The 26,439-nt window shown below is 43.1% G+C and overlaps 1 protein-coding gene across 1 annotated transcript; it reads left to right on the top strand.

Annotated features, from left to right (window-relative positions):
• Positions 1–25,863, top strand: LOC145401036 (cytochrome P450 2L1-like). Its single transcript, XM_080273413.1, has 4 exons — positions 1–60; positions 194–338; positions 23,336–23,431; positions 25,679–25,863. The coding sequence occupies exons 1-4, from the start codon at positions 1–3 to the stop codon at positions 25,861–25,863; spliced, it is 486 nt and encodes a 161-aa protein (XP_080129539.1).
• Positions 25,864–26,439: the final 576 nt, after the last annotated feature.

Genomic DNA, 26,439 nt, shown 5'->3' with positions numbered 1-26,439 from the left:
ATGGCCGTCGCACGCTCCGCCTCGGAGGACACAGAGATCGACGGCTACGCCATCCCCAAGGTGAGTGCTTTGCCTCCTCCCCCTCTCTGTCTGTCTGTCTACCTGCCTGTCTGTCTGTCTGTCTCTCTCTCAATACCTGTGAGCCTATCTACCTTTCTGCCTACCTACCTACCTAATCCTCCTACCTCTCCAGGGCACAGTGGTAGTTCCCCACCTAGAGTGCTGTCACAAAGACCCTAAGTACTGGGCCCAACCACACCTCTTCCACCCCGACCACTTCATCAACCCAGACGGATCCTTCAACGCCAGGCAGGAAGGATTCGTCCCCTTTTCTGTCGGTACGTACACCCACGCACAAAAGTTTCTGTACCCCCTCGGTGGATTTTTTTTTTTTTTTTCTGGCCTATCGACCATTTGGGCCAAAGCCCCTGGTCGTTAAGGCCGTACATATATATATATATATATATATAAAACAATTTTTATTTTATTTTATTTCATTTTTTATTTATTTTTTTATTTTTTTATTTTTTCTTGGTTTTATACTTTTAAGACCTTATAAAGAAAAACCGAATCTAGAGACCCTAAAACTAATCACCTGACAGACAAATCGCTAACCTATACTAAATCCCACAGAGACAAAAAGCTAGACCTACACTAATGGTAAAAATACCTCGGCTAACAGAACCCCATCGACTGCAGATATGTAATGCCTTTCTACGTTACATACCTGCACTCATCACCTGCTGACTGTCAGTCGAGGCACAACCTAATACTGTATAGGGGACATTAATATATGAAAGGGAACCAGACGAGTCAGGAACAGTTCCATATACGTCAGCTGTCGGCCCTAATTAGAATAACTTAATTATGATGGTATAATATATTTACATAATATGTACAAAAAGTGAAGAACCTCACCCAACAGACCACCATCGACTGCAAGTGCCCAATACCTTTCTATATTGCACACTTGCACTCATCAGCTGGTGACTGTCAGGCGAGGAACGGGGTATAATGTAGGGGACATCAATATTAGAAATAGGTCAGTGAGAGGAGGAACTATTTCAAATATGTCAACTGTCAATCCTAATTGATAGTACAATATATACATAATAACAGTCGATAAAAAACAAAACCATATAGTAAAAAAGTCACATCACTCTGATAAGTCCGGTCTTTCTCAAGAAACCCATCAATTTATCAGTCATAACAATGTCCCCATCACTCAGGATGGTGGAAAGGGTAAGGGGGACGTCTGCTGCACTACAGTAATTTATAAGTGAAGCACGCTCATGAATAAATCGCCGACAGCGCAGGATGATATGACTGATAGATAACACCGCATCACAGATGTCACAGTGCAGTGAGAATCGTTTTTCCATATACGGTTTCGTGTGCGTAAGCATGGTGGCATTAAGCCGTAATCACGCCAACACTTTTTCTTCCAGGCGACTGGGACGGTTGGCAGTGGCCCAGTCGCCCAGGTACGGCTTACACGTTCGAATATTTAGTCTGGTCCACTGATCTTGCCACAGAAGATTTATTGATTTCTTTCTGAGAGAGAGACTCGACAGTAGATCATGAGGAACTTCCCAAGTCTCCTCAAGCTTTACAGCCGACTTTGCAAGAAAGTCAGCCTGCTCATTGTCGTAGATGCGACAATGACCAGGCACCCAGATCAGCGTGAATGACTTGTTGCATGAATGCAACTTATTTACAATGCGGCCCTGGATCTCGTTCGAGTCCGTAGTGCAAGAGCAATTGCCTGAAGGGCTGACTTCGAGTCTGAAAATATGAAAAATGAGTCATGCTGTGAAATTAGAGCATAATCTATGGCTTTGTCAATAGCAAAAATTTCGGAGGTAAACTCAGATGTATGAGTCAGCAACTGATACCTGAAGGCACATTCAGTCAACCATACACTTGCACACACACATTCACTCAACTTGGAGCCGTCGGTGTACAATTGGTGGGACCCCAAGTGACGAATGATGTTACAAAACAAGTGGTGGACCTCCGTCTCCGGTGCCTTGGCCTTTGGTGCTGGGAGCCATGATGCATCAACAGTAAAGCCAGGTGGCTCCCAAGGTGCTATATTTTTAAACACAAACTTGTCACAGTCACTGAGGTCCACACCAAGCTCCTGAGTTAGTAAGTGGAGGCGAACGTCAAGTGGCCGACACACACCCCGCATAAGGTGGTGGTACTGACGCAGGGGGGTACTGGCCACATTGCCGATATTACTTTTCCTTGCTGTTCGTATGCCATATGATAAGGCCAGGTGGTCACGGCAAATACAGAGGGGAGGCACATTCACCTCCACTTCCGTATGAGTTACACGGGTACACCGGATGGCGTCAAGACACATTCGCAAACATTTATTCTGCAACACATCCAATCCTTTCAGCGTGGCATCAGATGCTGAGCCATACACCTGTATGCCATAGTCTAGCTTCGATTGAATAAGGGACTTATACACCATTAACAAAGATTTTCTGTCGGCACCGCATGTAGCACCCGCTAAGTACTTGAAGACATTTACTGGTTTATCACAACGAGCAAGCAAATTATTAACATGAATTTTGAAGTTCAACCGACGATCAAAATGTATTTCCAAAAACTTTACAGAATTTTGAAAAGGTGCCACCTGATTATCCAAAGTTAAGCACAAATTAGGTACGTTACGATTAGTGAAGACTACAGCGGCACACTTAGGGATGGAAAACTTTAATCCCCACTGCAAGGCCCATTGGTGGATGGAATCAAGGGCTGCTTGAATCCGCCCAGCCGAAAATTATGCGTTATGGGAAGAGTGCCATATTGCACAATCATCAGCATAGAGCGAGTATTTAAGATTCCTCAGGATGGGAGGTGATGACAGAATATCATTGATCATAATACTAAATAAAGTGGGACTAAGAACACTTTCCAGCAGCACCCCGTTTTCCTGGACAAATATATCCGATGTTACGTTATGGGGCAATTTGACAGAGAAAGTTCTGTCTCTTAAGAAATTCGAAATAAAAATTGGTAAATTACCTCTTAAACCATGAGCATAGAGCTTCATTAGCATACCGTGTCGCCATGTCATGCCACAGGCATTATGGATGTCCAAGAACACCCCTATCATGAATTCTTTATTGGCAAATGCTTCTGCAATACAATGTTCCAAATTCATTAAATGATCTAGTGAACTTCTGTATTTACGGAAGCCACATTATTGATCATTTAACAAGTTCTTTGACTCTAAAACAAAAAGAAGCCTATTATTAATCATTCGTTCCATGACCTTACATAGACAAGAAGTCAACACAATAGGACGAAATGAAGTGGGACTCATAAGATGACCAGCTTCTTTGGGTATCGATATGACGTGCGCAAAGTGCCATGAGTTTGGGAACGTTCGAGACGCCCAAATCTCATTGTACAATGGTAACATCTTAATCATGTTGTCCTGATTAAGATGCTGGATCATACCGTACGTGATGGTGTCTGGTCCAAGGCTGGTGTCTTTACAGGATTTAAGGGCAAGGAGCAGTTCATCTTGTGTAAACCCTTGGTCGTACGGGGAGTCTACGTCTTCTGTGGCAAAGTCTATTAACTGTAGCCCAGCTGTGCGTTTATGATGTTGAAAACGCGGATCATAATTGGCTAAGCTACTTACATAAGAAAAACTCCTGGCGAGGATATTAGCAACGTCCATGGGCCCATCATAGATGGTGTTGTTCAGCTGCAGGGTGGTTACAGGGAAGTATGGGCCTTTATTATTTAATATTCTAATGGTGGACCAGACTTTTCTTGATGGTGTAGTACGAGTCACCATGGACACAAAGGACCTCCAGGAGTCATATTTGGCCCTTCTTAGTATTCTCCTTGCCTGAGCCCGTGCCTGTTTGTGTGCAATAAAATTTGCCTCACTGGGCTGACTATCAAGAATCCTTTATCTCCCACTGCATTTCCTTAATGCTTGTCGGCAATCCGGTGTCCACCAATGAGCTCTATGCGTCGCATGAACTGTAGAAGTCTTGGGAATAGCAGCCTCAGCTGCGTGTAATGTGGAATTAGTTATATTTTCGACCTTAACATCTATGGTCTCCCCTGATATATCTAAATTTGTGATCCTTGAGAAGGATCCTCAATCTGCTTTCTTATAGTTAAATTTTGGAGGTGGAGGGTCCGAAACGATGTCACGTGTATAAGAAAGACAGATGGGTAAATGATCACTTCCCAAGGAGTCGTCATATGGGTCCCATGAGAAATCTTGATGTATAGCAGGGGAGGCCAAAGATAAATCAATGGCCGAAAAGTTACCAGTACGAACATCTACACGAGTCGCTCTACCATCGTTCGGAAGATGGAGGTTGGACTGTAGTATTAGGTCGGCTACTTGCTCCCCACGACCATCGATCCTCAAACTACCCCACTGATAGTGATGGGCGCTGAAGTCGCCTAACACTAACTTATTTCCAGGAAGATATTCAAATAGTGAATTTACAGCATCACTATCAATGAGGCCATGTGGAGGAGAGTACAGAGAGCAAATAGACAGATACTTGTTATTAAATTTTACTCTGCACAAGACAGTTTCCAGCAGTTTCCAGAGTAGAATTTAGAATCACTTCCGTTTGTGGGTGTGATTTGTGTGTGTATATGGCAACTCCGTGACCTTCATATCTTCTACACAAATGGTAGTGTTTGAACTGTGGAGGATCAGGATGATCCTCCAGGCGCGTCTTCTGTAAACAAACAAAGTCTGGCCTGTGTATTGAAAGCAAGATTGCTATATTTTGTAACTTATTCCCACCACCTCTACAATTCCACTGCAATATAGTGAATGCGGTGGTTTAAGATTTACAAAAGTGGCCAGTGCTCTTAGTCTTTTTTTGTTGCCCACCAGTAGGCGAGCGACTACTGGGGGACCTATCCCGGTGCTTGCAGATGGAAACCTCCATTTTTTCGTTAATAACGAGGGTCCCAGATTCCACCGAGGAAGACCTACCTTTTCTCTCCCGTGCTGGGCCAGGAGCAGGTGAGACATGAGGTCTTGACTTGGTGAGGGTGGTCATATTACTCTTACTAGAGTTGTCAGGCTTCTGTTTAGGCTTGACTGACTGAAAGGCAGCAGCAGCCTGAGAGTAAGAAGTTGCAGTGGGGATGTCAGTCTGAAAGGTGGATTGGACATGAGGCTGAGATGGAGAGGTAGAGTGTGTGGCAAGAGGAACCGGTTCAGGATCAGTCTTTGTTTCAACAGAGCACATCACGGGACGGGACATCACTGCCGAAGCATAGGACCTATTTGGTGTGGGAGTTGCATGCAACTCCTTCACCTTTTTCCATGCTTTGTAGTAGGAGATACCTTCTGTCGCCTTCACCGCACAGACCTCTTTCTCCTCCTTCCACTTGGGACAATCCCTAGAGGAAGTGGAGTGAGCACCCTTGCAATGGAAGCAACAGACAGTCTCGGATGTGTGGTGTCCAGCATCGTGACCCTGTGTTGCACATTTGCTAAACACTGGTTGCGAAGCCTGACAAGTCTTATCTGTGTGTCCATAGAGCTGACAATTCAAACATCTAAGTAGGGTTGGGGATATATGGTCTTACGTTAAGTATTTCGTAACCGACTGTAATCCGTGAAGGGAGTACAACCTTGCCAAAAGTCAGTACAATTGTTGCAGTCTTCCTTAAGCCTTCCGTGAATCTGGTGATAAACCGTGCTTCAGTGACATCTTGCGTAGCTAGTTCACGTATAATATCGTTCTCCCTCATAACCATGAGATCTCTGCAAGTGATAACTCCCTTGCAGGAATTCATGGAAACCGGGATCTTTGACTCGACGTCATGACAATGAATATACGCAGCTTTAACAAGTCCTTTATCTGAGAGGAGTTGAAAGTCTTTACAAGGAGGTCTCCATTTCCAAGTTTTTTTACTTGTTCCACCTATCCGCACAGTGGTCAATCACTTTCTTGACAATGAAGGGATTGAGTCTGGACAGGGGATTGGAACCTAGAGCATGAAACGTTACGTAGGTCGCATTCCCTACAGGAACTTCAAGTGGGGCTCAAGTCTGGCGTCCGTCAGTCTGGGGGTGGTCAGTCACGTCAAACCTATTGTCGGCAGGACCACCTCCCCCCCTGAAGGGGGGGAGGCAGCAGGGGCGTCCGCCATAGTAACCACTTCCCCAGTGAAGGGGAAGTGGGAAGAGAGAGAAAAACGTGCAAGGGACAAAGCACCCAGGGAAGACACACCTAGTCTGAGATTCCCCTCTCAAACCACTCTCGAGAGGACGCACCTGTGTATAACTCACACCCCAGAGCGATCAGTAGGGGGTACATTTCAGAGGTGAGTCAGCAAAGGCAATTTTAGTAAGTAGATATAGACACCTACTATATCTATTAAGGACAAGGAGGAATATTAAAACTAGATAACCTAACTTTTATTCTGCTGATTACAAAACTAATGCCGGTGAGGCAGCCCTGAAAGTTAGAGGAGAGCCAGCAAAACACGTCCGTACTCCCCACGACCATGCATCAAAAGTCCCGGTGGATAGAAGTGGAAGTCAGGGTTAGAGAGAGGGCAGGCAAACGGACGACCGTCAGTGGTAGTTTGGAACTGAGCTACGAGGCGAATAGCGAGAAACTTAATGACACTGGATTCGAAACATTTCCCTGCTATTCACCTGCAAAATATAATGCGTTCGTAACATACATAGCATATATTATAACTTAGACTACTATGTTATCATGGTGTCCTGTGAAACTGACCCATCTGTTTCGGATCTTCATCATACAAATAAAGCACCGAGCCAGTTGTATATAAGGTGCAACTCGTCATTATCACTGCGGACTTTTATGCATGGTCGCGGAGAGAGAAGACGTGTTTTCATCTACTCTCTCCTCTAGTTTTCAGGGCTGCCTCACCGGCATTAGTTTTTTTTTTTTTTTCACCCTTCTGGTGACTCTTAGGATTAGCTAGTACTAATTTTCCTCCCTACCCTTGCTAGAGATATAGTAAGTGTCTATATCTATTTACTAAGATTACCTTTGCTTACTCGCCCACGGAGGGTCCCCCCCACTGATCGCTCTGGGGTGTGAATTAACACGGTCGGGCCTCCCTGGAGTGGTTTGAGAGGGCAATCTTAGCCATAGGTGTGTGGTCCCCGGTTGTTTGTCCCTTGTTCGTTTTTCCTCCTCCTTCCCACTTCCCCCTAACGGGGGAAGTGGTCCCTATTGCGGACAACCCTACTGCTTCCCCCCCCTTCAGCGTGAGAGGTAGTCCTGACCAATTCCCGACTGCTGCATGGACGGACAGCCCCCAGACTGAACGGCCCCAGACACGTACCCGCCTTGACATAAATGTAAATAATGCCGAGTTTGTACAGATTCATGCAGTTGGTTCCACTCCCCTGTCCAGCCTCAATCCCTTCATCATCAAGAAGGTGATTGATGGGTGTGCAGGTGAGGTGGAACAAGTTAAAAAACTTGCAAGTGGAGATCTCTTGGTAAAGACAATCAATTCTGCCCAGGTAAAGGACTTGCTGAAACTGAGGAAGTTCCACAGTTACGATGTCCAGACGACGATCCCCCACTCCATGAATTCCTGCAAGGGTGTTATCACTTGCAGGGATCTGGTGCCTATGGAAGAGGAAGAAATCGTACAGGAACTTGCTCAGCAAGATGTAATAGAGGCCAGGTTTATTACAAGATTTTCGGAAGGTATAAGGACAAAGACCGCAACAGTTGTTTTGACTTTTGGAAAAGTATCTCTTCCAGCCAATGTGAAAGTTGGATACGAAATTTTCAATGTCAGACCATACATCCCGAACCCCCTTCGTTGTGCAAAATGTCAGATATATGGACACCATGAAAAGGCTTGTCGGTCTTCTAACCTAGTATGTGGCAAGTGTTCGGCTGTAGGCCATTCTGCTGACCACTGTACATCAGAGAATGAATGTTGCTTTCACTGCCAGGGCGCTCACCCCACTTCCTCTCGGGTTTGTCCCAAGTGGAAGGAGGAGAAAGAGGTCTGCACAGTGAAGGCAACTGAGGGCATATCCTTTTACGATGCTAGGAAGAAGGTGAAGGAGTTGCATGCAACTCCCAAACCTAATGTCTCCTATGCATCGGCGGTTGTGTCCCGTCCTGTGATGTGCACGGTGGAGACACAGACTGACCTTACATTCGCTCCTCATGCCCCACGCCATACCTCTCAGCCTAAGCCTCCTGTACGTTCCAACTCTCTGACAGACATCCCAATTGCCACTTCATACTCTCAGGCTGCCGCTGCTCCATCGCAGTCAGTGCGGTCAAAACAGAAGCCTGACAAGTCAGATAAAATTAACTTGACCACCCTCACCAAACAGTCACGTCCTCATGTCCTTCCCGCTCCTGGTCCAGCGAGGGAGAGAAAGAATAGCTCTTCCTCGGTGGATTCTGGGAGCCTTGTTATTGATGAGAATATGGAGATCTCCACGAGTAAGCACCGGGAAAGGTCCCCGGTAGCCACTCGCCTGGTGGCGGGCGGCATAAAAAAACAAAACACACTGGCCCCCCTCGTAAATCTTAAACCGCCGCATTCACTATACTACAGTGGAATTGTAGAGGTATTGGGAATAAGTTACAAAATGTAGCAATCTTGCTTTCTATACACAGGCCAGACGTTGTTTGTTTACAGGAGACGCGCCTGGAGGATCGTCCTGATCCTCCACAGTTCAAACACTACCACCCGTATAGAAGATATGAAGGTCACGGAGTTGCCATTTACACACACAAATCACACCCACAAACGGAAGTGATTCTAAATTCTACTCTGGAAGCTGTCGCATGCAGAGTAAAATTTAATAACACGTATCTGTCTATTTGCTCTCTGTACTGTCCTCCACATGGCCCCATTGATAGTGATGCTTTAAATTCACTAGTGGAACATCTGCCTGGAAATAAGTTAGTGTTGGGCGATTTTAACGCCCATCACTATCAATGGGGTAGCTTGAGGATTGATGGTCGTGGGGAGCAAGTAGCCGACCTAATACTACAGTCCAACCTCTGTCTTCTGAACGATGGTAAAGCGACTCGTGTAGATGATCGTACTGGTAACTTTTCGGCCATTGACTTATCTTTGGCCTCCCCTGGTATACATCAAGATCTCTCATGGGACCCTTACGACGACTCCTTGGGAAGTGATCATTTACCCATCTGTCTTTCTTATACACGCGACATCATTTCGGACCCTCCACCTCCAAAATTTAACTATAAGAAAGCAGATTGGGGATCCTTCTCAAGGATCGCCAATTTAGATATATCTGGGGAGACCATACATGATAAGGTCGAAAATATAACTACTTCCATATTACACGCAGCTGAGGCTGCTATTCCCAAGATTTTTACAGTTCATGCGAAGCATAGAGCACATTGGTGGACGCCGGATTGCCGACAAGCTTTAAGAAAACGCAATAGGAGATACAGGATTTTTGATAGTCAGCCCACTGAGGAAAATTTTATTGCATACAAACAGGCACGGGCTGAGGCAAGGAGAATAATAAGAAGGGCTAAACGTGACTCCTGGCGGTCCTTTGTGTCCACGGTGACTCGTACAACACCATTACATAAAGTCTGGTCCACTATAAGATTATTAAATGATAAACGCCCATACTTCCCTGTCACAACCTTGCAGGTGAATAACACCACCTATGACGAGCCCGTGGACGTTGCTAACATCCTCGCCAGGAGTTTTTCTCATGTAAGTAGCTCAGCCAATTATGACCCGCGTTTCCAACATCATAAACGCACGGCTGAGCTACAGATATTAGACTTTGCCACAGAAGACGTAGACTCCCCGTACAACCAAGAGTTTACGCTAGATGAACTGCTCCTTGCCCTTAAATCCTGTAAAGACACCAGCCCTGGACCAGACACCATAACGTACGGTATGATCCAGCATCTTAATCAGGACAACCTGATTAAGATGTTAGCATTGTACAATGAGATTTGGGCGTCTCGAACGTTCCCAAACTCATGGCATGTTGCGCACGTCATACCGATACCCAAAGAGGCTGGTCGTCTTATGAATCCCACTTCATTTCGTCCTATTGTGTTGACTTCTTGTCTTTGTAAGGTCATGGAACGTATGGTTAACAACAGGCTTCTTTTTGTTTTAGAGTCGAAGAATTTGTTAAATGATCAACAATGTGGCTTCCGTAAATACAGAAGTTCACTAGATCATTTAATGAATTTGGAGCATTGTATTGCAGAGGCATTTGCCAATAAAGAATTCATGATAGGGGTGTTCTTGGACATCCATAAAGCCTATGACATGACCTGGCGACACGGTATACTAATGAAGCTCTATGCTTATGGTTTAAGAGGAAATTTGCCTGTTTTTATTTCAAATTTCTCAAGGGACAGAACTTTCTCTGTCAAATTGCCCAGTAACGTAACATCGGATATATTTATCCAGGAAAACGGGGTGCCACAGGGAAGTGTGCTTAGTCCTACTTTATTTAGTATTATGATCAATGATATTCTGTCATCAGCTCCCATCCCGAGGAATCTTAAATACTCGCTCTACGCTGACGATTGTGCAATATGGCACTCTTCCTGTAATGCACAATTTTCGGCTGGGCGGATTCAAGCAGCCCTTGACTCCGTCCACCAATGGGCCTTGCAGTGGGGATTTAAGTTTTCCGTACGTAAGTGTGCCGCTGTAGTCTTCACTAATCGTAACGTACCTAATTTGTGCTTAACTTTGGATAATCAGGCGGTACCTTTTCAAAATTCTGTCAAATTTTTAGGAATACATTTTGATCGAAGAATGAATTTTAAATTTCACGTTAATACTTTGCTTGCTTGTTGTGATAAACCGTTAAATGTCCTCAAGTACCTAGTGGGTACTACCTGGGGTGCCGACATAAAATCTTTATTAATGGTGTATAAGTCCCTTATTCGATCGAAGCTAGACTATGGCGCACAGGTGTATGGCTCGGCATCTGATGCCACGCTGAAAGGATTGGATGTGTTGCAGAATAAATGTTTGCGAATGTGTCTTGGAGCCGTCCGGTGTACCCGTGTGGCTCGTATGGAAGTGGAGGAGAATGTGCCTCCCCTCCGTATTCGCCGTGACCACCTGGCCTTGTCCTACGGCGTAAGGACATTTAGAAAAAGTAATATCGGCAATGTGGCCTGTACCCCCCTGCGTCAATACCACCACCTTCTGCGGGGGGTGCGTCGGCCACTTGCCGTTCGCCTCCACTTACTGACTCAGGAGCTTGGTGTGGACCCCAGTGACTGTGACAAGTTGGTTTTAAAAAATATAGCGCCTTGGGAGCCACCTGCCTTTACTGTTGATGTTACATGGCTCCCAGCACCAAAGGCCAAGGCGCCGGAGGCGGAGGTCCACCACTTGTTTCGTAACATAATCATTCGTCACTTGGGGTCCCACCACTTGTACACCGACGGCTCCAAGTCGAGTGAATGTGTGGGTGCAAGTGTGTGGTCGACTGAATGTGCCCTCAGGTATCGGTTGCCGACTCATACATCTGTGTTTACCTCAGAAATTTTTGCCATTGACAAAGCCATAGACTATGCTCTCAATTCTAGGCATGATTCATTTGTCATATTTTCAGATTCAAAGTCAGGCCTTCAGGCAATTGCATCTTGTACTACGGACTCTCACGAGATCCAGGGCCGCATCGTTAATAAGTTGCATTCATGCAACAAGTCATTCACGCTGATCTGGGTGCCTGGTCATTGTCGTATCTACGGTAATGAGCAGGCTGACTTACTTGCAAAGTCGGCTGTAGAGCTCGAGGAGACTTGGGACGTTCCTCGTGATCTACGGTCGAGTCTCTCTCTCGGAAAGAAATCAATAAATCTTCTGTGGCAAGGTCAGTGGACCAGACTAAATATTCCAACTTGTAAGCCGTACCTGGGCGACTGGGACACTGCCAACCGCCCCAGTCGCCTGGAAGAAAAAGTGTTGGCACGATTACGGCTTAATGCCACCGTTGTAACACACATGAAACCTTATATGGAAAGACGCTTCCCACCGCACTGTGACATCTGTGATGCGGTGTTATCTATCAGTCATATCATCCTGCGCTGTCGGCGATTTATTCGTGAACGTGCTTCACTTATAAATTACTGCGGTGCAGCAGACGTCCCCTTCACCGTTTCCACCATCCTGGGTGATGGGGACATTGTTATGACTGATAAATTGATGGCTTTCTTGAGAGAGACCGGACTGATCAGAGTGATGTGACTTTTTTACTGTGTGGTTGTGGTTTTTATCAACAGTCAATATGTATATATTGTAATATTAATTAGGGTTGACAGTTGACATATTTGAAATAGTTCCTCCTCCCACTGATCTATCTCTAATATAGATGTCCCTTACATTAAACCCCGTTCCTCGACTAACAGTCACCAGCTGATGAGTGCAAGTGTGCAATATAGGAAGGTATTGGGCACTTGCAGTCGATGGTGGTCTGCTGGCCGAGGTTCTTCACTTTTTGTACAAATTATGTAAATACATTATACCATCTTGCTTAAGTTATTCTAATTAGGGCCGACAGCTGACGTACATGGAAATGTTCCTGACTCGTCTGGTTCTCTTTCATATATTGATGTCCCCTATATTAGGTTGTGCCTCGACTGACAGTCACCAGGTGATGAGTGCAGGTATGTCATGTAGAAAGGCATTACATATCTGCAGTCGATGTTGTTCTGTTAGTCGAGGTATTTTTACCATTAGTGTAGGTCTAGCTATTTGTCTCTGTAGGATTTAGTATAGGTTAGCGATTTGTCTGTTAGGTGATTAGTTTTAGGGTCTTTACATTAGGTATTTTAGTTTATAAGTAATATAAGATTAAAAAAATAAATAAATAAATAAATAAAAAGATAATAAAAATAAAATTACAAAAAAATAATAAAATTAAAATTATTATATATATATGTTCGTGTGCATGAAAGTGTGTATGTTCATATGCATGGATGTGTGTATGTATGTATGTATGTATATATATATATATATATATATATATATATATATATATATATATATATATATATATATATATATATATATATATATATGTTCATATATATATGTATATATGTGTAAATATATATACATGTATATAATTGCCTTAATGACCAGGGGCTCCGGCCTCAATGGTCGATAGGAAAAAAAAAAAAAAATTATCACTGCAGGGACTTTGATGAATGGTTGCAGAGAGTGCAGTTGTGTATTCGTTGCTCTCTCCTCTAGCAATATAGGGCTGCCTCACTGGCAATAGTTTTGTAAATAGGGGAATAAACGTTAGGTTGGCTAGATCTCATTTTCCTCCCTGGCCTTAGTAGATATAGTAAGTGTCTATATCTGTTTCCTGAGATTGCCTTTGCTTACTCACCTCTGGAGTGTACCCCCCACTGATCGCTCTGGGGTGTGAGTCATACACAGGTGCGTCCTCCCGAGAGTGGTTTGAGAGGGTAATCTCAGCCTAGGTGGGTCTTCCCCAGGTACTTTGCCCCTTGGTCGTTTTTCTCTTTCTTCCCACTTCCCCCTCACGGGAGGAGTGGTTACTATGATGGACGCCCCTGCTGCCTCTCCCCCCTTCAAGGGGGGAGGTGGTCCTGACGAAAGTAGGAACAACCGGACTGACCACCCCCAGACTGACGGACGCCAGACTCGAGCCCCACTTGACATCCCAGTAGCAAATGCGACCGACGTCACCATCCATGCGCTAGGTTCCACTCCCCTGTCCAGTCTCAATCCCTTCCTTATCAAGAAGGTGATTGACCACTGTGCGGGAGAAGTCGAACAAGTTAAAAAACTTGCTAATGGAGATCTCCTGGTCAAAACTGTAAACTCGGCACAGGTAAAGGATTTGTTGAAACTGAGCAAATTCCATTGTTACGATGTTGAAGCCAAAATCCCAGTCTCCATGAATTCTTGCAAGGGTGTTGTCACTTGCCGGGATCTCATGGTGATGAGCGAGGATGAGATCATAAGTGAATTGGCGCAGCAAGATGTCATAGAGGCTAAATTCATAACTCACTACTCGGAAGGCATAAGGACGAAGACAGCAACTATCATCTTGACGTTTGCCAAATCTTCTCTTCCTAATGATATCAAAGTTGGTTACGAAATTATTCACGTTCGGCCATACATCCCTAACCCTTTGCGTTGCCTGAAATGCCAGCTGTATGGGCATGGTACAAAGACTTGTCGGTCTTCCCAGCCAGTGTGCGGCAAGTGTGCAAGCCAGGGTCATGATGCGGAAAGTTGCACATCAGAGACAGTACGTTGCTTTCACTGCAAGGGTACTCACTCCACTTCCTCTAGGGATTGTCCCAAGTGGAAGGAGGAGAAGGAAGTCTGCACAGTGAAGGCAACTGAGGGTATTTCCTACTACAAAGCTAGGAAAAAGGTTAAGGAGTTGCATGCAACTCCCACGCCGAATAGGTCCTATGCTTTTGCGGTAATATCCCGTCCTGTGATGTGCTCTGTCGAGACGCAGACTGACCCTGTCCTTCTCCCTCCTGCCACTCACAGTACATCTCCATCTCGATCTCCTGTCCGTTCCAACTCTCTCACTGACATCCCTAAAGCTTCAACTTACTCTCAGGCTGCTGCTGCCTCTCCATCAGTACAGCCTAAAGCAAAGCCTGACAAGCCTACTAAGAATAACATGACCACCCTCACGAAACAGTCACGTCCTCATGTCCTTCCGGTTCCTACTCCAGCGTGGGAGAGAAAGGTTAGCTCTTCCTCGGGGGAGGTTGGGAACCTAGTTATTGATGAAAATATGGAGGTTTCCATCAACAAGCACCGGGATAGGTCCCACGGTAGTCACTCGCCTACTGGCGGGCGACAAAAAAAGACAAAGCACACTGGCCCCCAACGAAAATCTTAAACTGCAGCATTCACTCAATTACAGTGGAATTGTAGAGGTATTGGGAATAAGTTACAAGATATAGCAATCTTGCTGTCAATACACAGGCCAGACGTTGTTTGTTTACAGGAGACGCGCCTGGAGGATCATCCTGATCCTCCGCAGTTAAAACACTATCACTCGTATAGAAGATATGAAGGTCACGGAGTAGCCATTTACACACACAAATCACACTCACAAATTGAAGTGATTCTAAATTCTACTCTGGAAGCGGTCACGTGCAGAGTAAAATTTAATAACATGTATCTGTCCATTTGCTCTCTGTACTGTCCTCCACATGGCCTCATTGATAGTGATGCTTTATATTCACTATTTGAACATCTGCCTGGGAATAAGTTAGTGCTGGGCGATTTTAACGCCCATCACTATCAATGGGGTAGCTTGAGGGTTGATGGTCGTGGGGAGCAAGTAGCCAACCTAATACTACAGTCCAACCTCTGTCTTCTGAACGATGGTAGAGCGACTCGTGTAGATGATCGTACTGGTAACTTTTCGGCCATTGACTTATCTTTGGCCTCCCCTGGTATACATCAAGATCTCTCATGGGACCCTTACGACGACTCCTTGGGAAGTGATCATTTACCCATCTGTCTTTCTTATACATGCGACATCGTTTCGGACCCTCCACCTCTAAAATTTAACTATAAGAAAGCAGATTCAGGATCCTTCTCAAGGATCGCCAATTTAGATATATCTCGGGAGACCATAGATGTTAAGGACGAAAATATAACTACTTCCATATTACACACAGCTGAGGCTGCTATTCCCAAGACTTTTACAGTTCATGCGAAGCATAGAGCACATTGGTGGACGCCGAATTGCCGACAAGCATTAAGAAAACGCAATAGGAGATACAGGATTTTTGATAGTCAGCCCACTGAGGAAAACTTTATTGCATACAAACAGGCACGGGCTGAGGCAAGGAGAAAAATAAGAAGGGCCAAACGTGACTCCTGGCGGTCCTTTGTGTCCACGATGACTCGTACAACACCATTCCGTAAAGTCTGGTCCACTATAAGAATATTAAATAATAAAGGCCCATATTTTCCAGTCACCACCCTTCAGGTTAATAATAACATCTATGACGAGCCCATGGACGTTGCTAACATCCTCGCCAGGAGTTTTTCTCATGTAAGTAGCCCAGCCAATTATGACCCGCGTTTTCATCATAAACGCATGGCTGAGCTACAGATATTAGACTTTGCCACAGAAGACGTAGACTCCTCGTACAACCAAGAGTTTACGCTAGATGAACTGCTCCTTGCCCTTAAATCCTGTAAAGACACCAGCCCTGGACCGAACAACATCACGTACGGTATGATCCAGCATCTTAATCAGGACAACCTGATTAAGATGTTAGCATTGTACAATAAGATTTGGGCGTTTCGAACGTTCCCAAACTCATAGCACTTTGCGCACGTCATACCGATACCCAAAGAGGGTGGTCGTCTTATGAATCCCACCTCATTTCGTCCTATTGTGTTGATTTCTTGTTTATGTAAGGTCATGGAACGCATGGTTAACAATAGGCTTCTTTTTGTTTTAGAGTCGAAGAATTTGTTAAATGATCAATAATGTGGCTTCCGTAAATACAGAAGTTCACTAGATCATTTAATGAATTTGGAGCATTGTATTGCAGAGGCATTTGCCAATAAAGAATTCATGATAGGGGTGTTCTTGGACATCCATAAAGCCTATGATATGACCTGGTGACACAGTATACTAATGAAGCTCTATGCTTATGGTTTAAGAGGAAATTTGCCTGCTTTTATTTCAAATTTCTTAAGGGACAGAACTTTCTCTGTCAAATTGCCCCATAACGTAACATCGGATATATTTATCCAGGAAAACGGGGTGCCACAGGGAAGTGTGCTTAGTCCTACTTTATTTAGTATTATGATCAATGATATTCTGTCATCAGCTCCCATCCCGAGGAATCTTAAATACTCGCTCTACGCTGACGATTGTGCAATATGGCACTCTTCCCGTAATGCACAATTTTCGGCTGGGCGGATTCAAGCAGCCCTTGACTCCGTCCACCAATGGGCCTTGCAGCGGGGATTTAAGTTTTCCGTACATAAGTGTGCCGCTATAGTCTTCACTAATCGTAATGTACCTAATTTGTGCTTAACTTTGGATAATCAGGCGGTACCTTTTCAAAATTCTGTCAAATTTTTAGGAATACATTTTGATCATAGAATGAATTTTAAACTTCACGTTAATACTTTGCTTGCTCTTTGTGATAAACCGTTAAATGTCCTCAAGTACCTAGCAGGTACTACCTGGTGTGCCGACAGAAAATCTTTATTAATGGTGTATAAGTCCCTTATTCGATCGAAGCTAGACTATAGTGCACAGGTGTATGGCTCGGCATCCGATGCCACGCTGAAAGGATTGGATGTGTTACAGAATAAATGATTGCGAATGTGTCTTGGAGCCGTCCGGTGTACCCGTGTGACTCGTATGGAAGTGGAGGCGAAAGTGCCTCCCCTCCGTATTCGCCGTGACCACCTGGCCTTGTCCTACGGCGTAAGGACATTAAGGAAAAGTAATATCGGCAATGTGGCCTGTACCCCCCTGCGTCAATACCACCACCTTATGCGGGGGGTGCGTCGGCCACTTGACGTTCGCCTCCACTTACTGACTCAGGAGCTTGGTGTGGACCACAGTGACTGTGACAAGTTGGTGTTTAAAAAGATAGCGCCTTGGGAGCCACCCGGCTTTACAGTGGATGTTACATGGCTCCCAGCACCATTTGTTTCGTAACATCATTGTTCGTCACTTGGGGTCCCATCAATTGTACACCGATGGCTCCAATTCGAGTGAATGTGTGTGTGCAAGTATGTGGTCGACTGAATGTGTACTTAGGTATCAGTTGCCGACTCATACATCTCTGTTTACCTCCGAACTTTTTGCTATTGACAAAGCCATAGACTATGCTCTCAATTCTAGGCATGACTCATTTGTCATATTTTCAGATTCAAAATCAGCCCTTCAGGCAATTGCATCTTGTACTACGGACTCTCACGAGATCCAGGACCGCATCGTTAATAAGTTGCATTCATGCAACAAGTCATTCACGCTGATCTGGGTGCCTGGTCATTGTCGTATCTACGGCAATGAGCAGGCTGACTTACTTGCAAAGTCGGCTGTAGAGCTCGAGGAGACTTGGACGTTCCTCGTGATCTACGGTCGAGTCTCTCTCCCAGAAATAAATCAATAAATCTTCTGTGGCAAGGTCAGTGGACCAGACTAAATATTCCGACCTGTAAACCGTACCTGGGCTACTGGGACACCGCCAACCGTCCCAGTCGCCTGGAAGATAAAGTGTTGGCACGGTTACGGCTCAATGCCACCATTTTAACACATATGAAACCTTATATGGAAAGACGCTTCCCACCGCACTGTGACATCTGTGACGCGGTGTTATCTATCAGTCATATCATCCTGCGTTGTCGGCGATTTATTCGTGAACGTGCTTCACTTATAAAGTACTGTGGTGCAGCAGACGTCCCCTTCACCCTTTCCACCATCCTGGGTGATGGGGACATTGTTATGACTGATAAATTGATGGCTTTCTTGAGAGAGACCGGACTGATCAGAGTGATGTGACTTTTTTACTGTGTGGTTATGTTTTTATCAACGGTAAATATGTATATATTGTTGTATTAATTAGGGTTGACAGTTGACATATTTTAAATAGTTCCTCCTCCCACTGATCTATTTCTAATATAGATGTCCGCTACATTAAGCCAAGTTCCTCGCCTGACAGCCACCAGCTGATGAATGCAAGTGTGCAATATAGGAAGGTATTGGGCACTTGCAGTCGATGGTGGTCTGCTGGGAGAGGTTCTTCACTTATTGTATAAATTATGTAAATACATTATACTATCCTGCTTAAGTTATTCTAATTAGGGCCGACAGCTGACGTATATGGAAATGTTCCTGACTCGTCTGGTTCCCTTTCATATATTGATGTCCCCTATATTAGGTTGTGCCTCGACTGACAGTCACCAGGTGATGAGTGCAGGTATGTCATGTAGAAAGGCATAACATATCTGCAGTCGATGGTGCTGTGTTAGTCGAGGTATTTTTATCATTAGTTTAAGCCTAGCTATTTGTCTGTAGGATTTAGTATAGGTTAGCGATTTGTCTGTTAGGTGATTAGTTTTAGGGTCTTTAGATTAGCTTTTCTTTATATTATAAGGTATAAAAAATATAAAACCAAGAAAAAATTTTAAAAAAAATAAAAATACAAAAAAATAAATAAAATTAAAATTATTATATATATATATATATATATATATATATATATATATATATATATATATATATATATATATATATATATGTACGTTTGCATGAAAGTGTGTCTGTATGTATGCATGGAAGTGTGTGTGTGTGTGTGTGTGTGTATATATATATGTTTGTATATATATGTATATATGTTTAAATGTATATACATATATATATCCGGCCTTAATAACCAGGGGCTTCGGCCCCAATGGTTGATAGGCCAGGAAAATATATATATATATATATATATATATATATATATATATATATATATATATATATATATATATATATATATATATATATATATATATATATATATATATATATCACTGCAGTGATAATTTTTGTGAATGTTATTCCTGGATTGTCTATTACTATGATATAGAACGATTGTGACTTTAGCTAATCCCCACAGTAGCTATGCAGATGGTTTTAAATGTTGCAATTATTTTATGTGGACGAATAAACCACATTGTGATGGGCAGCGGAGAGCATTCGTCAATAATTTACTATAACCAGATGAAATTAGATGCAAACAACACAAAATGTTATGAGGCAACGAAGATACAGGTATGATATCCTGCTCCGCCTTGTTATCCAGGCCTTAACCGTTGTTTCACCTCATTCATGCATTATTTTCCTTCAGTCTCTGCCACTTTTATTATTCTTACTTCCCGGTATCCTCGTACTGCGAGTCGTCATATTCCTTAGGGGGTTTCTAGTCGTCCGGTCCTATAACCCCTACTGTATTACATTATTCCTCACATCATCACTCCCATACAGCGTTAGCACAAGACCACTGAATCTGTTACTACCATTATTGGCACTGCCACTATTAATCCCCTTTTTCTCATTGTGTCAAATTCCCCTGACAGTACTACTATTACTACTTCTCCTACAACTAATCCACTATAAATCTGTATAATAATACATATGATTGTCCTTAGGTCTGTGTATCTGCTAACCATATTGTCCCTGTCTCACCGTCGACAACTCGTCACTTACCCCGCACCGCTACCCCAGTTGTACCACCCTGTCTCCCACCCACCATGGACTACTTCTCCCGCACTCCAACACCACTCTACCCCTCACCTCATCCTTGGACCACCAGGCCTGTTGTTCACCCTTTACCGACGAATATGCACGATATGCATTAACAATAAGAGAAAGGCTTTTGGGAGCCGAATGCTAATCGCCCGCCAGAATAGGTTCTTTGCCACATCCAAAATTTAGGCAATATTTTTATACCATGAAGGTTTTATGTTGATAGCTCAAGCCGTTCATGAGATATAATGGTGCTAATGGCAGGCGATAAAAACTAGTTGACCTTTGGCAGTTATTTTGGTGACCTTGACCCTGAACTCGAGTGGCCATTTTCGAATTCGTCCAAGATTTTGGTCATATCTTGATACGTTGACGGTTTCATGTTGATAGCTCAAGCCGTTCATGAGATATAATAGGAACACACACACACACACACACACACACACACACACACACACACACACACACACACACACAGATTCAGACAAAAACATTATCGCTCTGCCTTCTAAAGGTGGGCGATTATAAAATATTAATAATAACAACTAGAACATAGATGTGTACTGTAGCGTTCCCAACATTACACTTAAAAATTGCAGACCCAAACGTGACTATCTTACGGAGCACTGATATATTAACCACAGAATCGACAACAGACTGTACTTATGATTACCACTGGATATTCCTTATAACACTTCACCATGGTAATGCAACCCACTGTAGTCCTTTGTGGGATCACTACATATGTTTGGGAAAAATAACAGTGCACAACATGCCTACACCCCACTAAAATATGCATGAGACGTTTCACGGACATCCTTCAAATAGCCTAGAAGTTATTGGACAAACAAACATACGATTGGACATAGAGGCAGAATGTTTCGCATCGGTATGTGGCGACCTGGCAAAACTCTTACAATCCTGCTCTGCAAGTGTCATCATAGTTATATCAATACTACTACTACTACTAATAATAATAATAATAATAATAATAATAATCATAATCATAATAATAATAATAATAATAATAATAATAATCATAATAATAATAATCATGTTATTAGGCAAAGATACAAAGGAGGACAAACACTGAAATAGCATGTGTCGACGCAATGCAGAATCTGTTTGCCATGACAGAAAGTTGAGTTGCTGTCAAATATTAATTTAGTATTACTATAACCCTACCATTACAGCATATTATGGCACTGGTTGGTTTCATATGTCACAGCTGTTTTCACATGTTTTATCAGGGAGATTATGGTGTTTGTCCTCCTGTGTATCATGCATATTAACATGTGATTACTACTACTACTGCTACTACTACTACTACTACTATGATGATGATGATGATGATTTTTATTAATATTATTATCATTATTATTATTATTATTATTATTATTATTATTATAACTATGATGACACCTGCAAAGCAGGAAGGTAACAGTTTTGTTAGGTTGTCATATACCGATGCGAGACATTCGGCCTCAGTCTGTCTATGTCCACTCGTTTGTTTGTTTGTCCTCTAACTTCTCCTAGGCTATTTTATGGATGTCTGTGAAACGTCACAGGAGTATTTTAGTGGGTTGTAGGCATGTCATGCACTATGTTATTTTTCCCAGACAGCTGTAGTGATCCCACAAAGGACTACAATGGGTTGTATTACCATGGTGAAGTGCTATAGGGAATGTCCAGTGGTAATGGTAAGAACGGTCTGTGGTCAGTTCTTTGGTTAATATATTAAAGCTCCGTAATATAAGCACGTTTGGGTCTGTGGCTTTTTTTTATGTAATAGTCGAAATACTGCAGATTTATATTGTTTTCATTTTTATAATTATTATTGTTAATGCATGCCACGTATATTCACCGGTAAAGGGTGAACAACAGGCCTGGTGGTCCAAGGATGGGGTGAGGGGTAGTGTGGTGTTGGAGTGCGGGAGAAGTAGTCCATGGTGGGTGGGAGAAAGGGTGGTACAACTGGGGTAGCGGTGCGGGGTAAGTGACGAGTTGTCGACGGTGAGACAGGGACAATATGGTTAGCAGATACACAGGCCTAAGGACAATCATATGTATTATTATACAGATTTATAGTGGAGTAGTTGTAGGAGAAGTAGTAATAGTAGTACTGTGAGGGGAATTTGACACAATGGGAAAAGGGGGATTAGTAGTGGCAGTGCCAATAATGGTAGTAACAGATTCAGCGGTCTTGTGCTAACGTTGTATGGGAGTGATGATGTGAGGAATAATGTAATACAGTAGGGGTTATAGGACCGGACGACTAGAAACCCCTTAAGGAATATGACGACTCGCAGTACGAGGATACCGGGAAGTAAGAATAATAAAAGTGGCAGAGACTGAAGGAAAATAATGCATGTATAAGGTGAAGCAACGGTTAAGGCCTGGGCTGGGATGTTCAAAAGATCGGTGCGAGACGCCGCTATGATCATCGTAACGCGCTCATAGCGGCCATCTTTGATCGTGAGCGACGACAACCACTAAAGTGTATCTTCTAACGCTCGCGACAACGCTTGTAGCTCATGATGATGCGATTGTAAAATCCGTTCCGTTCATAATGCAACCCAACTGATAGTCGCTGTGCCAATCAGAAGAGAGATTTCATAATCCTTGAAAGATTGTGAACCAATCAAAATGGAGTTTCAAAATGTAAACAAATACACTTATCCATTACATAACTCAAACAACTACGATATTCATCCCAAGACATATCAGACATGACAAGTGACGAGATCCCTATCATACGAATTCGTCGAGCAAATTTTACAGATGAGATGATGGCGTTCATACACGGTTGGCTCGACAGACAGACATTGCTGAAGATCAATCACATCACCTTGGATATAACTATACTGTAGGTGAAAGATCCACATCATAATAAAACATAGTGATAATTTTGAAAATATCGAGATCCAAATCGAGACCCTTTTACCTGAATAAACAATATATCATTGGCTTCAGACTGTATCATTACAACCCCCACAGACTTAAACCATGTTTTAATGAACAGTGCATCGGTCTGTATTTTTACAGCTGTAAGGGGACACGATGGCTCAGTGGTAGAGCATCAAGCTCGTAAGCGAGGGATTGTGAGTTCGAGCCTGGCCCGGGACTGTCGTGCCGGGAGTGGTAGCGTGCTCCTGTAACCTAGCGGGGCTATATGATCCAATACAGGGTCTACCTCAGAGGAACGCCATTTCTCCATTTACAGATGTAAGCAGTACTGTAGAAACGAAAAATTCCCCCTCATTGCTTACCTCTTGGCATCATAACTTCCCTAAGAGATTTTCTGTACAACACGTGTGCCACTCTTAATTATTCTGCTCACACGTCCCTGTGTTAAGCCGAATGTGTCTGCCAACACGCTCTGAAACGAGCCTCTTGCATAAAATCTGAATGTCATTAACACTTGCAAATGACATAGCACAGCACGGGATCTTCTTGTCGCTGGCCCAACTAGTGGTTCAACTCTTGCACACCAGTGAAGAAGCTCTTGTCTGAGAAACCTATAATATCTCAACAAATGTTCGTCACTGTAAGCAAATGGATCCATTATGTCTCTGTAGTTCCTCTCAAGTCTCATCGCTCTTCGTAATGCCAGTTCTACCTGTAAAACCACTTGTAACTCCATCGTCGTTCACAGAAAAGGTAAATAAACAAACTCAGCATCACTTGATTCAGTTTGTTTATTACAGAAACATCCACTATGCGACGCTACGATCAGCTTAAGGGTGCTTGTCAGAAATCGTAGTGCTACGAGCAAATATGGCGGATGGAGGATCGTAAAATTTGTTTGAACATACACCTTAGCGGTTTACGAGCGCGCTATGATTATCGTACCCGCTACGATGATCTTAGCGGCCGTTACGAGCTTTCGAACATCCCACCCATGGATAACAAGGCGGAGCAGGATACCATTCCTGTATCCTCGTTGTCTCATAATATTTTGTGTTGTTTGCATCTAATTTCATCTGGTTATAGCAAATTATTGACGAATGCTCTCCGCTGCCCATCACAATGTGGTTTATTCGTCCACATAAAATAATTGCAACATTTATAGCCATCCGCATAGCTACTGTGGGGATCAGTTAAAGTCACAATCATTCTATATTATAGCAATAGACAATCCAGGAATAACATTCACAAAAATTATCACTGCAGTGATAATGACGAGTTGCAGCTTACATACAACTGGCCCGGTGCTTTATTTGTATGATGATGATCCGAAACAGATGGGTCAGTTTCACAGGACACCATGATAACATAGTAGTCTAAGTTATAATATATGCTATGTATGATACGAACGCATAATATTTTGCATGTGAATAGCATGGAAATGTTTCGAATCCAGTGTCATTAAGTTTCTCACTATTCGCCTCGTAGCTCAGTTCCAAACTACTACTCACGGTCGTCCGTTCGCCTGCCCTCTCTCTAACCCTGACTTCCACTTCCTTCCACCGAAGGGGTACAGAAACTTTGGTGCGTGGGTGTACAGTAAAAGTCCTTGTTATGATCCATGTTGGTAGGAGTACAGCATATATTCGATATGTGATGGTAAGCAGTACAATTTTTGCTCGTTATAATAGATAGGTACAATAACGTGATGGCAAGTATTATATTTTCTCTTTATCATGGAAGGTATAATTTTCCCTTCTTATGTGATAATAGATCCAATATTTCTTAGTTATGCGATGGTGGGTACAATATTTCATCGTTATGTGGTGGCAGGTATAATACTTCCTCATTACGTGACTTTTTTTTTTTTTTTTAATGGTGAAGGGGTTAGTATAGTTCAGGGATCGAGGGACAGGGTTAAATCTCCCCAAATGGGGGTAAATTTAAAAAATTACTGGTAATGCGTGAAGTATGGGAGGTAATGCGTGCGGTATGTTACTGATCTTTCAAACAAATGACGCAAGTTTTAATGAACAGGATGTAAAACAATGTACGATTCATCATGATATTTGTTGCTTAGCTGCCGTACTATCGACACATGTGTACATAGAAGTACCTTTTTTTTTTTTTTTTTCTAGGGATTATTTCAGTTTACTCAAGTAAACTTTGGGTAATACCCTATAAAAGTTTCTCGACCCTTGGTTTACTGTAGGTTATCTTGGACCCTTCCCTTTTTCTTCTTTTAAACTCTTTGGAAGGGATTCTTTTTCTTGTCTTTCTGACTTTGCTTCCATATATGCATTTAAAAAAAAAAAAAATCTGTCTCTCGACATGTTGGAATTAATGAATTTTGAGTTTAGGCTTTTTTTCTTATATACTCCTTAGAGGGGATACCTTTCTGTATCTGTCTGCCTTTGACTGCATATCGCTGCATTAAAGTAATAATAATTTTAAAAGAATCTTTCACTTCCACATCAACAGGTCGACGGTCGTGTCCTGGTGAGAGTCTGGCCAGTGTGGAATTGTTTGTGTTCCTGACGGTGCTCCTTCAGAACTTCTCTTTCGCACCACCACCAGGGCATGAACTCATCATGGACAAGGACCCTACAGATTTCCTCTTCAAAATACCCAAGCCCTACAGGGTCATCATCACTCAGAGGGTGTGATGTTGAAGTAAAAAATGACAGGAGGGAGTGGTGGAGTGAAACAGAGAGGGAGTGATTGAGGGGAGTGATGAAGAGAATGTGAGACGGTGGAGACGAGTAAAGTAGTGGTGGAGAGAAAGAGAGGGAAGGGAGTAATGGACAGGGATGGATGGAAAGAATCTGAGATGATGGAGGGGTAAGGAGAAAGCGGTGAAGTGAAATAGAGGGGAGGAATGTGAGGGAGGCTCTCTCATCCACAACTTCCTTGGGCATAACAATCGGGAGGAAAAAATAATAAACACAACGTGATAACTGGAAAGGAAAAGTTCAGTATGGAAACTATTATTTAGAAAAAGGAGAAAGTAGATAGATACGTAGGATGATAGGCATTTAGAAGGAGAGAGAGAGAGAGAGAGTGGTAAAAAAAAATTAGTCCCTGGGGTATTCTGCTACTTATTTCAAGCCACTCAGAACATTCTCCATTTATTACTACTCTCTGCTTGCATTTAAATAAGAGTCACAGGTTCATTGGTAAAATACTTAACACATGCCACGAGATTTTATTTGGCTTATTTATGTGAAGTTTATCAAATTTTT

Source organism: Coenobita brevimanus, chromosome 54 (genome assembly GCF_032717465.1).
Source record: "Coenobita brevimanus isolate Jiangsu-jjx chromosome 54, ASM3271746v2, whole genome shotgun sequence".
Classification (NCBI taxonomy): Eukaryota; Metazoa; Arthropoda; class Malacostraca; order Decapoda; family Coenobitidae; genus Coenobita; species Coenobita brevimanus.
The sequence above is the reverse complement of the archived record's forward strand: the minus strand, read 5'-3'. Positions and strand labels throughout refer to the sequence as shown.

Coding starts and splice junctions, on each gene's coding strand:
- LOC145401036 (XM_080273413.1), top strand. CDS start 1: ATGGCCGTCGCACGCTCCGCCTCGGAGGACACAGAGATCGACGGCTAC. Junction 339..23,335: donor ATTCGTCCCCTTTTCTGTCG/GTACGTACACCC, acceptor GTATTTTTACAG/CTGTAAGGGGACACGATGGC. Junction 23,432..25,678: donor GGACTGTCGTGCCGGGAGTG/GTAGCGTGCTCC, acceptor CCACATCAACAG/GTCGACGGTCGTGTCCTGGT.